Genomic DNA, 13,736 nt, shown 5'->3' with positions numbered 1-13,736 from the left:
CCCCGAAACCACTACCACCGGTTAACCATGAATACAATAATGTAGGCGTGTCTTTAATCAAGTATCATCTGGGTTTTAAAATGTATAGTATGCTATTGGGATGATAGGTCTACTCAGGGATGAAACAAAGGAAATCGCTTAGATTTTAAGCGGACGTTTAAGTATGGGCTTGAGACGTTTAATAAATGTAGACAATGCTATGAGATCGTTCATTTTTACTCGGTTACAGGTTAGACAAGATGGCTACAACTTCATATATTCTGGTAAGATACACGATTTATGGTGTAAGTAGTTGTTTATAGTAAGTTTAGTAGTTAGATACATATTTTATTTAGGGTTTCAGCTAATAAAGTGATCAAAATTAATGTATACATACTGATGTCATGCAGGCTATATTATAGTTTACAAATCGAAGAATACGGACTGCGCATGTTACGTTTAACATGGTGAAAAGCTTGGTTCCCACTCGCAAGGACGTAAGCCGCAACGCAAGCGAATTTACCAATCCAAGCGATGGAATATTCGAACAGTTCCTTGTGATTGGTCAATTCGCTTGCGTTACGGCTTACGTCCTTGCGTTGCGTTCTAGTGGGAACCAATTTTTATTGTTTGAATGCTTAAAAAGCTTTCCAAATAATTCCCATTGATGGACTACACCCAATTTTACAGGTACTTGGTTTGGTCATTTTTGCTGCTGCGGAACAAGACGATGCGGAGGTATCGCGCCGGGTAAGAGCTGCGTCCGATGTAGTTTTGAAATTTAAAGGATGCCGCATGTAAGTAGATATCAATACATACACATTACCAAGGCGCTTATTTGTATCAATCTATATTAGGCCTATCTACTAATGTCAAAGTGTATCTTAAGCTCTGTCTACACTATCAAACTTTATGTGAAAACAAAATGTGATGTGCTCATATATGGACATGATAATGTCATATCACTACCATATTTGGGCATATCACTACCATATTTGGGCTCATTACACTTTTTTTGTCGAACTAGTTTGATATTGTAGACAGAGCTTTATGTATCTAAAAAAACAAGTTCAAAAGTTCCTGATCCGTTTGTTTTCACAGATGTAATGTGGAATTTTTACATTTGCAAGGAAACAACGAATAAGACTAGTACCTATTTTTGGCGGTGATTGCGTTCCACAGAAAAATGTTTCATAGATATAACTTATTTCATATTTAAACAACAGCTTCATCATTTTTTCAATCCGTAAATACAAATCTGGGTCAGAAAATAATAGTAACGATTAGATATATGTAAATAATTTTCTACTAATTTACTGATCTATTTTTATTTTTACAGTACTAGTGACCAAGCTAAATTAATAACCGCTCTTTATGGAGAAATACTAAACGTTCCAAGAAGGACTGGGAGAAGCGTTCGTGCTGCTGGCTTATTTGGTGTCAGTAGCAGTCTACAAACAACGGATGAACCAACAGTGGAGCCAACAGCAAATGTAACAGGAAGCGAATCATTATTGGAAGCCAAAAATACAACAGATACGCCTGAAGAAAGTCTACAAGACATCAACGAAACCAAAGAAGAGGGGGGACACGGAAACAATACAGGAACCAACTTGCAACGGCAAACAACGCCGAAACCAATCGATAACAACCAAGACCAGGATGGAGGGAATAACCCGTCTGGCAATACATGGAGTTCTTGGAGTTCTTGGAGGACATGGTCAACGGGACAACAGGAACAACCACAGAATCCAATAAGTAACCAAGACCAAGGTGTAGACCAGAACCCGTCTGGTAATGCCTGGAATTCCTGGAGGACATGGTTCACGGGGCCGCAACTACCACAACCCGACCAAAGACCAGAGAGAGCTAGACAGAATCCATCTGGCGATACCCTCTGGGAGACCTGGTCCACATATGGACAGCAACCAACTGAGAGCAAAGACCATGATTGCGAAAATGATAAAGAGCAGTCAGAGACAAACAGAGGACAGGCGGCTTCACTAGGTCATGGGGTATCTGGAATACAGGGCCCAAGGGGAGAAAAAGGCGGAAAAGCTTCATCTAACTCTGACAATACTAGATCAAGTTGGTGGAGGACATGGCAGGATCAAGGCATACAAGCGCCGTCTAATAGTCCAGAGCCATCAACAAGTCAAAGTCCATATCGTACTGCAAGGGCCAATTGGTGGAGAACATCTAATTGGCAATATGGTCCTACAAGCCAAGTATCATCTGGAAATCAGAGGAGACAGGGAACACGGGACGGTCAAGGAACTTATTCAAGTAGTTCATCTTGGTCAAGTTGGTGGACAACTTCTACTGGACAACAAGGCCCTTCTGGTAGTCAAGGACGTAGAGGTGCTCAGGGCAGTCAAGGTGGACAAGGAACAGGGGGAGAACAGGGCCCGACTGGAAATCATGGACCTCAAGGCGGGCAAGGGCAAACAGGAAGACAGGGTTCACAAGGACCAAGAGGAGGTCAGGGTTCATCAGGTAGACAGGGACCAAGAGGAAGTCAAGGGCCATCAGGTGGTCAAGGAGGACAAGGACCATCAGGTAGTCAAGGACCTAGTGGTAACCAAGGACCTCAAGGAGGACAGGGTCCACGTGGAGGTCAAGGACCTCAAGGAGGACAAGGACCAAGGGGAGGACAAGGACCATCAGGTAGTCACGGACCTAGTGGTAACCAAGGACCTCAAGGAGGACAGGGTCCACGTGGAGGTCAAGGACCTCAAGGAGGACAAGGACCAAGGGGAGGACAAGGACCAAGGGGAGGACAAGGACCTAGTGGTAGCCAAGGACCACAAGGAGGACAGGGACCAAGGGGAGGTCAAGGACCTCAAGGAGGACAAGGACCAAGGGGAGGACAAGGACCTCAAGGAGGACAAGGACCAAGGGGAGGACAAGGGCCTAGTGGTAACCAAGGACCTCAAGGAGGACAGGGACCAAGGGGAGGTCAAGGACCTCAAGGAGGACAAGGACCAAGGGGAGGACAAGGGCCTAGTGGTAGCCAAGGACCTCAAGGAGGACAGGGTCCACGTGGAGGTCAAGGACCTCAAGGAGGCCAGGGTCCACGTGGAGGTCAAGGACCTCAAGGAGGACAAGGGCCAAGGGGAGGACAAGGGCCTAGTGGGGGCCAAGGACCTCAAGGAGGACAGGGACCAAGGGGAGGACAAGGACCTAGTGGTAGTCAAGGACCTCAAGGAGGACAGGGTCCACGTGGAGGTCAAGGACCTCAAGGAGGACAGGGAGCATCGGGTAGTCAAGGACCTCAAGGAGGACAAGGGCCATCAGGCGGTCAAGGACCAACAGGAGGACAGGGAGCATCAGGTGGTCAAGGACCAACAGGAGAACAGGGAGCATCGGGTAGTCAAGGACATCAAGGGGGACAGGGTCCACGTGGAGGTCAAGGACCCCAAGGAGGTCAGGGGCCATCAGGCGGCCAAGGATCAACAGGAGGACAGGGAGCATCGGGTAGTCAAGGACCTCAAGGAGGACAAGGGCCATCAGGCGGTCAAGGACCAACAGGAGGACAGGGAGCATCGGGTAACCAAGGACCGCAAGGAGGACAAGGGCCTAGAGGAGGTCAAGGGGAATCAGGCAATCAAGGACCAAGCGCGAGACAAGGTTCATCGGTCATCCAAGGGCCTACTGGACCACAAGAAGGTCCGGAAACACAAGAACCACCTCAGGGTCGTGATTCGTCAACGAGCCAGACGACCAGGTACTCATGTTCTACAATAACTAAGAGCAAAACTATAACCAAGGGAAAAAACAAAAGTGGAAAATCAGTATCTGTATTTCAGGGAACACTTTCCGATGGAACGAAATGGTATCAGACCATAGACAAGATCAAATGCAAGTAAGTTACCTGACAATGAACACGCATCATCCACACCCAATAAGTTTCAATACCTGGTTAATATTTTACCTAAAATAATATATATATATATTTAAAACAAGGCCATATACATGGCTGGCCCAGTCGCGTGCTAGCGTGTGTTTACCGACCGACCGACCGACCAACCAACCGACATAGTGAGCTATAATTTTAATATGACATTTTTGGCGATTTCCATTTTGAGCCTACACATTATTGTAAACTAATTAACCAACTCTTTGCAAAAAAATGTGTTTGCACAGGCACCAGAGATCTGGAAACCACTTCGTCGTCCCATCCGTTATACTCCATCCCCTTTTCAATTCGAATCTTACTGAAAACTCACCTATTTCAATAGCTATTCTTTTGATGTTGCGTTGTTAGACTCCGGTATTATTTGTGTTATATTAAATTTCAAATTAAATTGTTTTTTTAACAGGGGTAGATGTGGTGCAAACGGACAATCTAAATGCGCTGTTAAATACTGCTACCGACAGGTCTTGGTTTACACAGGCTGTGGAGACGCTCAGTTTGGCGTTAACCTGGAGTTTCAAGAGGTCAAACAACCATGCAGCTGCATATGTAAAGACGATCGCTACCAATAATAAGCCAGGATTATATGGTGGGGTACACACTAGGGTGTGGCTGATAATTCATATAATGCATTAAAGCGCGTACCATCGATGTATGGCAAAGGTTATCAACAACCATTTCACAGTTTAATCTATTTGTTTTGTTATTTTTAAAGTAAAATCATAATATGAAAACGAATGCAGTTTATACTATTTCATTTTAATCTCAACTTGTTTAATTTTGTATAATATGGAAAAATGATATGAATATGAATGAATGAAAACAAAATGCAAATACGTCCGTTCCCTACAAATTAAACACATAATGAGCCTATTGTTTAAAAGAATGACTCTTTGTATATAAAATAAATAAAAGATTCAAAATGAAAAAAAAACTATTGCATTCTTTAGATTAATAACGATCACGTATGAGGATAGAATGGAACGAATGACCGACTGACTGAACGGACAAACAAACAAACGAGTGGAAGATACTAACAAACGGCTATAATAGAGGACAGACCACTGGATGGAAAAGAGGACAGAGGACTGGAAGAGAGGACAGACGACTAGAAGAGAGGACAGACCACTGGATGGAAAAGAGGACAGACCACTGGATGGAAGAGAGGACAGACGACCGAGAGAGAGGACAGACGACTGAGAGAGTGCACAGACCCCTGGATGGAAGAGATGAAAGACGACTGAGAGAGAGAGGACAGACCACTGGATGGAAGAGAGGACAGAGGACTTAAAATGCGTGTAGAAAATTGATGCGAACGAATAAAGATTCTCCATATTCCAGGTCTACACTATAGAATAACATTGTTTCCTTTGCATGAGTAGGCCTACGTATGTTACCAACAACTTTATCCGTAGGTTGTAAAGAAGTTCTTATTTGGGTATCAATCCTTAAATATTTACCACATCATAAGCATCGAGGGACTACACACAATTTACCACAAACTACGTCAACAATAATAAAGAAAAACATTAACAAAAAGTTCCAATTGATTTCCAGTCAGTCAAAACTGTTTCCGGCCGGTTTCCTAAAAGTATTAACAATAACAATTCGTGGTCAAAGTATTTACGTCAGCATGTATACGAAAAAGTCACCACGTGACTTGGACAACCAAGTGGGACACTGTTACATTAATGTCTGTGACGTCATATCGACGAAACATTACTAATTTTAGTTGCAATATTAAACTATTTCTATTTTACACATCAATAATGATTTATAGTAATGGAAGAACGTGACTATATTTTTATATTACTTAATTTGATTGTGTGCTTAAAATAGGCTAAATGAAAATAAATATTAATCCTAATTACCACTATCGATTATAATTTACTGTATTACGTCATGTAAATTCCATTTGGAAAAAAAAACTTTAAAAAACAAATTGCTTTCTAATTTGTGTTAATATGCCTACTAATATTAAAGATATATTGTGCCACTGAAAACAATAATTTTAAAAAACAGTTTTTGTTAAATATGCCATTTGAATGTCACTAATATGACAAAAAATTGGACCGAAAAAAAGATTATCTTCTTGAAAAAAATGTAATTTAAAGAAAAAATAGTGAAATTGACGGGAAGTCAATGTTTTTTTGGTTAAATTTAACCGTTTGTCTTTTTACAAGTGAAAACACTTTTTTAAGTTTTGTTTTCTACGAAAGTGATTAACTTTATTAAAACTGCGAATGGCCTATTCAAAGTCTTTAAAAAAAAATTAATCTTCTTTTTTTATGTTTTTGGGGGACAATACATCTTTAGTAACAATAATAAAAATCCTGACTTGGCTATTTTGATATTTAGGTTAAAGCTCTGTCTACACTATCAAACTTTTGTGACAAAAAAATATGATGTGCCCATATATGGACACGATGATGTCATATCACTACCATATTTGGGTATACCACTACCATATTTGGGCACATTACACTTTTTTTGTCAAACTAGTTTGATAGTGTAGACAGAACTTAAGATTCTCAAGGTAATCTAACTTCTTTAAGCTAAAGTTGTACAGAGTGAGATACAAGAGTTATGTCACTGACACACATACACAAATATTGGGCCTTGGTTCAAACATGGAGAAATATTCTCCATGGTTCAACTAGATAAATTATTATGGAATTATAAATAGGATTAAAAGATTACAAATAATATGATATAATATCGACATCATCTGCCAATGATTCTATTATTAAATGTGTTTTATTTCCGTTCCTATTAGATACGACCACGTCCAGATTGACGTGACCAACATTCGAAACCGTTCCACTTGACTGGTCATAAGCCGCGTGCCATAGATATAAAATGTGAGTACCGTTAGCAAGCACTTTAGTAACTTTTGAGCATTCGGACCTTACGTTTCGTATTCGTTATTTTTGGTGCATGATCAAATTGAGAAAAATGGTGAGTATTATAATATTTTTAAACATATTGCAAATAATGTGAACGAATTATATCAATGAACAGTATGACTTATAATTAACTAGGACTAAAGTGTACGAACCTTTTTTGCGCGACGACTAGAATATTGCACACACTTCGTACTGTTCTTGCTATAATATTAATATCTGAATATTTGAAACATTCATTTAAAATTTTGTTTTAATAGATATTATTGCCAATGATAGTTATTGTTCTGGTGGTGATGGTAGTTGACGGTGGCAGTCTAGTTAAAACGAAGGGGCCTGTGTTGAGGGGATTAACGTCCCGTAACTATCAGAAACGATCGGTTTTGAATATGCTTAATGGAATACATCAAAATAAACACGTTTCAAATACTGAAGACGATGAGGATGTGTACATGTTCGTTGGTGAATGTGAAATGTAAGTTACAATGAATGTCTATTATTATTCATCATCAAAAAAAATCTTATATTATGCAATGTCATTATTACATTGCATAATATACTTTTTTTTAAATAAAAAAGTATATTATGCAAAGTAATGTTCGGAGAAAAACAAATTACGGTTTGCTATATTTATTTTATTTATTTATTTTTTTATTTAACAACATCTTTATACAGGATTTCACAATCATTTAAAAGAAAACCTGTTTTGCATTGTGGTACAAAATGGATAAAAAAAAATCAGGGGAAAAAATGTTTAGTTTTGTGGAAAATAAATAGGCCGACACAACATAGCTAACAATCAAGGGAACGCCCATATAAATTTGTCTGTTTTTTCCAAGGATGTCTGGTTCATCTCATGGGGGTAAAACAGAATCGTCTTCTGATGTAAAACCTTCATCCGTATTGAGTGACGTCAACGTTTACGCGTGGGTGGCATTATTAATTGACATTGACAATTAATTTGACGTCAATCTTCATTTTGTTAAAATTAGTTTTTTGAAAATTATTTTTATAGAACGAGGAAGCAAACCAATTTTATATTAAAGGCTTTTGGTGGAATTCTTCGTCAAGATATTTTTCCAATCGATGATGAAGAAACTTCTGAGAAAAATGTTTTGTACCGAGATTTGAAAGACAAAGATATTAAGAAAAGATACCAGGAGACGGGGATCAGTCAACATGGGATACGAAAAAGACTTTTTGTCCAAAATGAGAAATCAATAATGGCATTACTTAAAAGGACTGGACGAAGAAATCAACCAGATAATGAGGATACACCTGGAACTCAGAGCAATAAAGTCATGGATGGAAGTGATGGAAAAACGCTTTCAACACCTGAACGAATCGGCTTTTCCAGAAATGGAGATAAAGTGGAATTATTTTACGGCGAAAGCGTTGATTCCAGGATGAAAATTTACCAGATTCAAGATGAAAAATGCAGGTAATCATTTTATAAACTTTTCAAACTGAGAGGCTAACCATCATTTCTTTAAAAATTGTTTACGCACTAAAGCTCTGTCTACACCATGAAAAAAGTGTGATGTGCCCAAATAAATTTTTTGTCAAGTTTGATAGTGTAGACAGGGCTTAACTCAGTTGATTATCAACTTTAACAATCTTATTATATTTTTTCCAGATCACATTTACAAAATGCATTAAGTCATCGAAACGCATGCTACACACCAGCATTGGTTGTGAAAGGGTGTGGTGACGCTGATTTTGGTGTCAAACTGGAATTGCAACAAATTAGGTGTGGTTGCTAATTACCACTGGTAAGGTCAGGGGTCAGGCTAGGTATTACAGGTATTACTTCATGATATAAGCAGGGAGTTGTTATTAGAACAACTCCCTGATATAAGTGTTTATTCTTAAGCTAGTTTGACAAAAAATATGTTCCTAAATATGATAGTGATATGCTTAAATTTGGTAGTGATATGCCTAAATATGGTAGTGATATGACATCATCATGTGGCTACATCACATTTTTCTGTCACAGACATTTAGATTAGTGTACAGGCCTACATTTACATATCTTCATCGTGAAGAATCATTTAAATTTATATTCTTAATGAATGATACCTACAAATACTATAAGAAGACAAAAGTGCAATAACATATTTATAAAAAGCTTTATTTCAATTTCAGTATAAAAGTTGATTGTTTAAAACGCATTTAATTAATATTTAAAACAATAAAACACTACAAAATATAGGCAAACATGTATTTAAAAACGTGTGTAAAAACACCAATATATATAATCTGCATATCTGGGCTTATCTAGCACCACAATTAAATTTATGATTGAAAGTTTTCACGACTTCTGTTCTTCTGTTTCTGAAAAGATATATTTGCATTTATGAATTAAAATATGTATATTAAATTTATCATTATTATTTATAATTTATATTAAATGTGCAAATTATTTTATATTAAAATTTAAATAGATTTATTTATTTAGTAAGACAGTATACTTAAAATAAAATCATTTAAATATAGAATGCATAAATTACAGTATATGATAGAGAATTGCATACACGTTTCATATTTATTAAATAAATTATTTATTAAACATTTTTTATAATTTATTAAATGTGCAATTTATTTTATATTATTTAGTAAGACAATATACTTAAAATAAAATCATTTAAATATAGAATGCATAAACTACAGTATATGATAAAGTTTAATAAAGAATTGCATAAATAGTTCATATTTATTAAATTAATAATAAATTTGTATATTTTTAAAAATTGTGCAGTTTACCTTTAGTTGAGTTGTGTTGCTTTTCATCAGTAATTTCTGTTTTTGGTTTTACATCTAAACTGAGCTTAGTTGGACTGGTGATTGAGTTATTGTTCTTTGTTGGACTGTCACCCCTGTCAATCAATTCCCATGGGGGCGGGGCTTGGTCTTTGATACGTCGCAAGGCATATTTGAAAACCCCAAACCCAGACATTCCAGTTGTAAACCAGTATTTTTCGACTTTGTATAGTCCTATAAAATTGAAAAAAAAAAATTTGTTTATGGTCATCCTCTATAAATAAGGTGAAAAATAAAACGACAAAAAACACAAATATATACGGAATACTCATCAAGAAGGCCACTTGATTGTCAGCATACGCTGTTTAGGGCCACCCTCTATAAATACGGTGAAAACATTTTTTTTTTTGATATGGTCATTCAAAATTTGTTTCAATAATGTAATTAACAAAACTGAAAACAATGAAATATCATATGCCTAAAAATAACATATTATATAAATAACAATAACTTGAAGAGCTTCAATAAGTATTAACCTTGTCTACTAAAATGATTTGACTGAGCTGAGTGTTTGTTTATTTATTTTTTTAAAATTAATTTACATTAAAATATCACTTTTCCTAAGTATACAGTAATAATGAATACATACCATCGTAGCGATATCCATCTTCTGGTGCGAAAGGACTGTCAAGTTTGTAGCCACGGATTACGCGAACCGGTTTGCCGTTATCAACATTTCGACTCAACGCTAAGTTAACTGCAACACAATTTATGTTAATATCAACTTATAAAGGAAAAAAAACAACAAAGTGGGGAACATGTGCAGACCCTCTGTCTTCACGATCAAAGTGTAATATGCCCACATATGGTAGTGATATGACATCATCACGTCCATATATGGGCACATCACATTTTGTTGTCACATAATGTTTGATAATGTAGACAGAGCTTAAGGTACAAGGTGCAAAATCAATAATATTGTTCAAATGAAGGGCCTACCTTTTGTTAAGGTTTGGTCTTTCGACTGAGGTGCAGTTCTGAGATTCTTTGGATTGGCTTTTGTTCCTTTCAGATCTCTTCCACCTTAAAAAAACAATTACTTTTTAAGCTCTGTCTACACTATCAAACAAGTTTGACAAAAACAGAGTGATGTTGCCAAATATGGTAGTGATATGCCCAAATATGGTTGTGATATGACGTCATCATGTCCATATATGGGCACATCACATTTTGTTGTCACATAAAGTTTGATAGTGTAGACAGAGCTTAATCAGCATCTTACCAGATCCAGTGTATGTGAAGCAATCACCAAGATCGATGTCATCTTCATAACCCCCAGATAGCGCTAGAGAGTAGCAGCCTTCCTGCTCATTACCATGAATACCAGCTACTGTTGGCCTGTGAATGCCAGCTGCTGAGCATTCCATTCTTGACCACCACCAAGTACCGACCTCTACCCCTAAAAATTGAAAAAGAATTTGTTATTGACATACTTGATACAATATATTAAGTATATTGAAAAATGATGTTCAATGTACATTGTTGTTTTAAAATCTTTGATAAAAGTTGTCGAGCACATGTATATTTTAATTCTATATTTATAGTTCATAGTTCATTTTATTTGTCCAAAAGGAAATTCATGTGACATACAATTGCAAAAAAATTAGTTGAAGGTTAGTAATACAGAAAAAGACAAAAATATTTGAAAAACACAACATAGCTACAATATTACTCTGATAAACAATGAAATGAACTTAGTTGATTAAAAAGCTTTATTGATTCTTCCCAAGCATTATATTATCATTAAACTACACACCTGGTATACTGCCATATGAGTTCTCTCTTGGAGGTGCTTTCTTCTTTGGCTTGTAGTCAGCATCCTCAGAGAAAGAGTCCTCCTGCAACTCCATGCCTGCTAGCGCTTTCTAAAATATTATTTAAATCACAATAAATCATAGAACAAAAATTCTATTTGCAAAATAATAATGATATGAATTTAAATAGTGCAATACCACTCAAGAGTGCTCAAAGTGTGTTAAAAAAAATGAAATTTAATATACAATATTTGACTTAATAATACGCAATGTTTTTGGAACAAATGACATTTATTTGTGCACTTAGTATTTAACAATAAATACCTGTCCTTTGAGTCTTCGGGATCGACGGTGACCGTTAGAAAAATCGCTGCCATCTTCTGATTTGAACTCGACACCTTCTTCACGAATTACCACCTTTCGCGGTGTTTCTGGACGAGATTCTCGCTTTCTTTTTACAGCCTTCTTTACAACTTTAGGAAGTCTTTTAAACTACGCAGAAACAATTTTAGCATTATGACAAATTATATATTTAGATTACTGCATCAATGATTGCATTAAAAAGATTAGTAGGTTATACTACGGCTATACGGCTGGGCCTCCATAGTCCCCCTCTAAATTTCGCAAATTGTAATGCAAAAGATAGGACATAAATTAAGTTCAGCACTTCATTTCACTACTTTTAGGAAGTACCCCCCACCCCTCCACCCCTATTTCATAATCATGGCACTGAAATACATGAAGATAAATCTATATACAAGGACCTACATTTTTTAAATTAAGAAATCAATAATAACATTTTAAATAACTTACAGGATTGAGAATACCCAGTTCAGCAAGCACTTTCTTGTTTTCCTCAATATTTTTCAATCGAATCTTTTCATATTCTGATAATGCAGTTGGCATTTTGACTGGTTTTCTTCTTATTAAATGACAAGAATATCTGTTGATAATTCAAACAATGTAATGTAATGTAAATTAACCTTTACAATTCTCCAATAAGATGTCCAATGGAGGGGCCTCTACTCTGTGGTCCACCTGTGGCGAAGTGCTGGATACAGGTGACCTCTGGGCCTACTGCCTGTCTAAAAAGTTGGGCTGTTGCAACGCGGCCTGGCATAGGCCTACCACCACACACCACAACATGATGGATGGTGGGTAGGCCGATTTGCTACATTATTGTCATTGTGTAATATATGCTGAATTCGGTTAATTTACAAACATTAATGGCTATTTATAAATATATAACTAGTTTATGTCAACTACCACAATATTAATATTAAATTTTACAAGAAACAGTGACTTACGCAAATAACACGTGCTTTTTATGTGTGACAGGTGGATTTTAAATTGGATTATGAAACCCAGAAATCGCGCGAAAATGTATTTTATTCAACCAGTTTTTGCAATAACAACAAGTGTTTAAAAATATATTTTTACATTAAAAAGTTTCTTTTATTTATGAATTAACATCAAATAAATATATTATAGTTGATAAACCTAAATAAGATAATAAAACGTTTTGCAATCAAATTGTATTTAAACAATTTTTTTCTTAGCACAGTCTGTCACAGTCTGTTGTGTTTACTCAACCGTAACAACATTTACATCTAGAGGCAGGTATATTATGTAGTTGTTTTTTGATAACAGAGAACTATCACTTATGCCATCCTCGTATATAATTAATTTCGTACGAAAAACACATTTAATTGATTATATCATTAGGTAGAGTATCATTCTTATAATTAATTATCAGTAATATATATAATTTTTGAAATGTTAGGGATATATTTTAAAATAACTATAAATAGATATATAATTTCACAAACACGAGATGTTCTTTTCTGCCTGAAACCTAGGCCCTAGCTAGGCCTCCTCCTCCTCTGCTCTCACTTCGTTCGTTTCGCTACCTGATCCGTGCAGGCCTAGCCTAGGCCGGATATTAAGATTGCAAGCCAAAAAGGTAGATTTAGAAGCATATTTTAATGATTACCCATCATAAGTGTCACCCTTAACAGATAGTTAAGCTATGTTTGTAGGTCATAGCTTATTTTAGACAATATTTTAGCCTCCAAAAAGGGCAGATTAGTTAGGCCTAGCCTAGCTAGGCCTAGGCCTATATAGTAGGCCTAGCCTAGAGTAGCTAGGCCTAGGTAGGCTAGCATCTCTCTACTCTAGCTAGTAGCCTAGGTAGGCCTAGTACTACTAGGCATATAGCCTAGGCCTACTACTAGGGCTAGTCTAGCTAGGTAGGCCTAGTAGTAGTACTAGCCTAGTAGGCTACTACAGGGTAGTACTACTACTACTACTAGGCCTAGCTAGGGTAGGCCCACCTGGTTAGGCCCTACTAGGGAACTGGTAGGC

General features: G+C 36.8%; 2 protein-coding genes and 1 long non-coding RNA gene across 6 annotated transcripts; 2 read left to right on the top strand and 1 right to left on the bottom strand.

The window, feature by feature from the left end:
* The first annotated feature begins 185 nt into the window (after window positions 1-185).
* Window positions 186-4,823, top strand: LOC144837678 (uncharacterized). 4 transcript variants are annotated; one of them, XM_078692893.1, is made up of 5 exons: window positions 218-284; window positions 670-776; window positions 1,319-2,460; window positions 2,524-3,844; window positions 4,302-4,823. In XM_078692893.1, exons 1-5 carry the CDS (start codon window positions 240-242, stop codon window positions 4,465-4,467), a joined length of 2,781 nt encoding a protein of 926 aa, XP_078549019.1. In that variant the 5' UTR covers window positions 218-239; the 3' UTR covers window positions 4,468-4,823. The 4 variants fall into 4 exon arrangements, with proteins under 4 accessions (XP_078549017.1, XP_078549019.1, XP_078549018.1 ...); XM_078692892.1 differs by having other exon boundaries at window positions 1,319-3,405; window positions 3,442-3,844; XM_078692891.1 differs by having other exon boundaries at window positions 186-263; window positions 1,319-3,844.
* Window positions 4,824-7,187: 2,364 nt separating this feature from the next.
* Window positions 7,188-8,095, top strand: LOC144838387 (uncharacterized). Its single transcript, XR_013611629.1, has 3 exons — window positions 7,188-7,273; window positions 7,814-7,971; window positions 8,088-8,095. It is a non-coding gene; the product is annotated as an uncharacterized LOC144838387 (long non-coding RNA).
* An 808-nt stretch (window positions 8,096-8,903) lies between these two features.
* LOC144837553 (uncharacterized) lies at window positions 8,904-12,813 on the bottom strand. The gene is made up of 9 exons (XM_078692725.1): window positions 12,680-12,813; window positions 12,186-12,315; window positions 11,697-11,864; window positions 11,375-11,483; window positions 10,841-11,017; window positions 10,558-10,641; window positions 10,208-10,315; window positions 9,562-9,792; window positions 8,904-9,132 (listed from the first exon to the last, which is right to left on the bottom strand). Exons 2-9 carry the CDS (start codon window positions 12,276-12,278, stop codon window positions 9,110-9,112), a joined length of 993 nt encoding a protein of 330 aa, XP_078548851.1. The 5' UTR covers window positions 12,279-12,315; window positions 12,680-12,813; the 3' UTR covers window positions 8,904-9,109.
* Window positions 12,814-13,736: the final 923 nt, after the last annotated feature.

The sequence above is a fragment of the Antedon bifida genome, chromosome 3, assembly GCF_963402885.1.
Source record: "Antedon bifida chromosome 3, ecAntBifi1.1, whole genome shotgun sequence".
In the NCBI taxonomy this organism is placed as follows: Eukaryota; Metazoa; Echinodermata; class Crinoidea; order Comatulida; family Antedonidae; genus Antedon; species Antedon bifida.
This window is presented reverse-complemented; position numbering and strand designations above follow the sequence as displayed.

Bases quoted from the DNA above. Each gene is read 5' to 3' on its own strand.
- LOC144837678 (XM_078692890.1), top strand. From the start codon at position 240: ATGGCTACAACTTCATATATTCTGGTAAGATACACGATTTATGGT. The intron at 285-669 runs GTAAGTAGTTGT...CCAATTTTACAG, and splicing joins TAAGATACACGATTTATGGT to GTACTTGGTTTGGTCATTTT. The intron at 3,845-4,301 runs GTAAGTTACCTG...TTTTTTTAACAG, and splicing joins ATAGACAAGATCAAATGCAA to GGGTAGATGTGGTGCAAACG.
- LOC144837553 (XM_078692725.1), bottom strand. From the start codon at position 12,278: ATGCCAACTGCATTATCAGAATATGAAAAGATTCGATTGAAAAATATT. The intron at 10,642-10,840 runs GTAAGATGCTGA...TGTTTTTTTAAG, and splicing joins CTTCACATACACTGGATCTG to GTGGAAGAGATCTGAAAGGA. The intron at 10,316-10,557 runs GTAGGCCCTTCA...ATTGTGTTGCAG, and splicing joins AGACCAAACCTTAACAAAAG to TTAACTTAGCGTTGAGTCGA.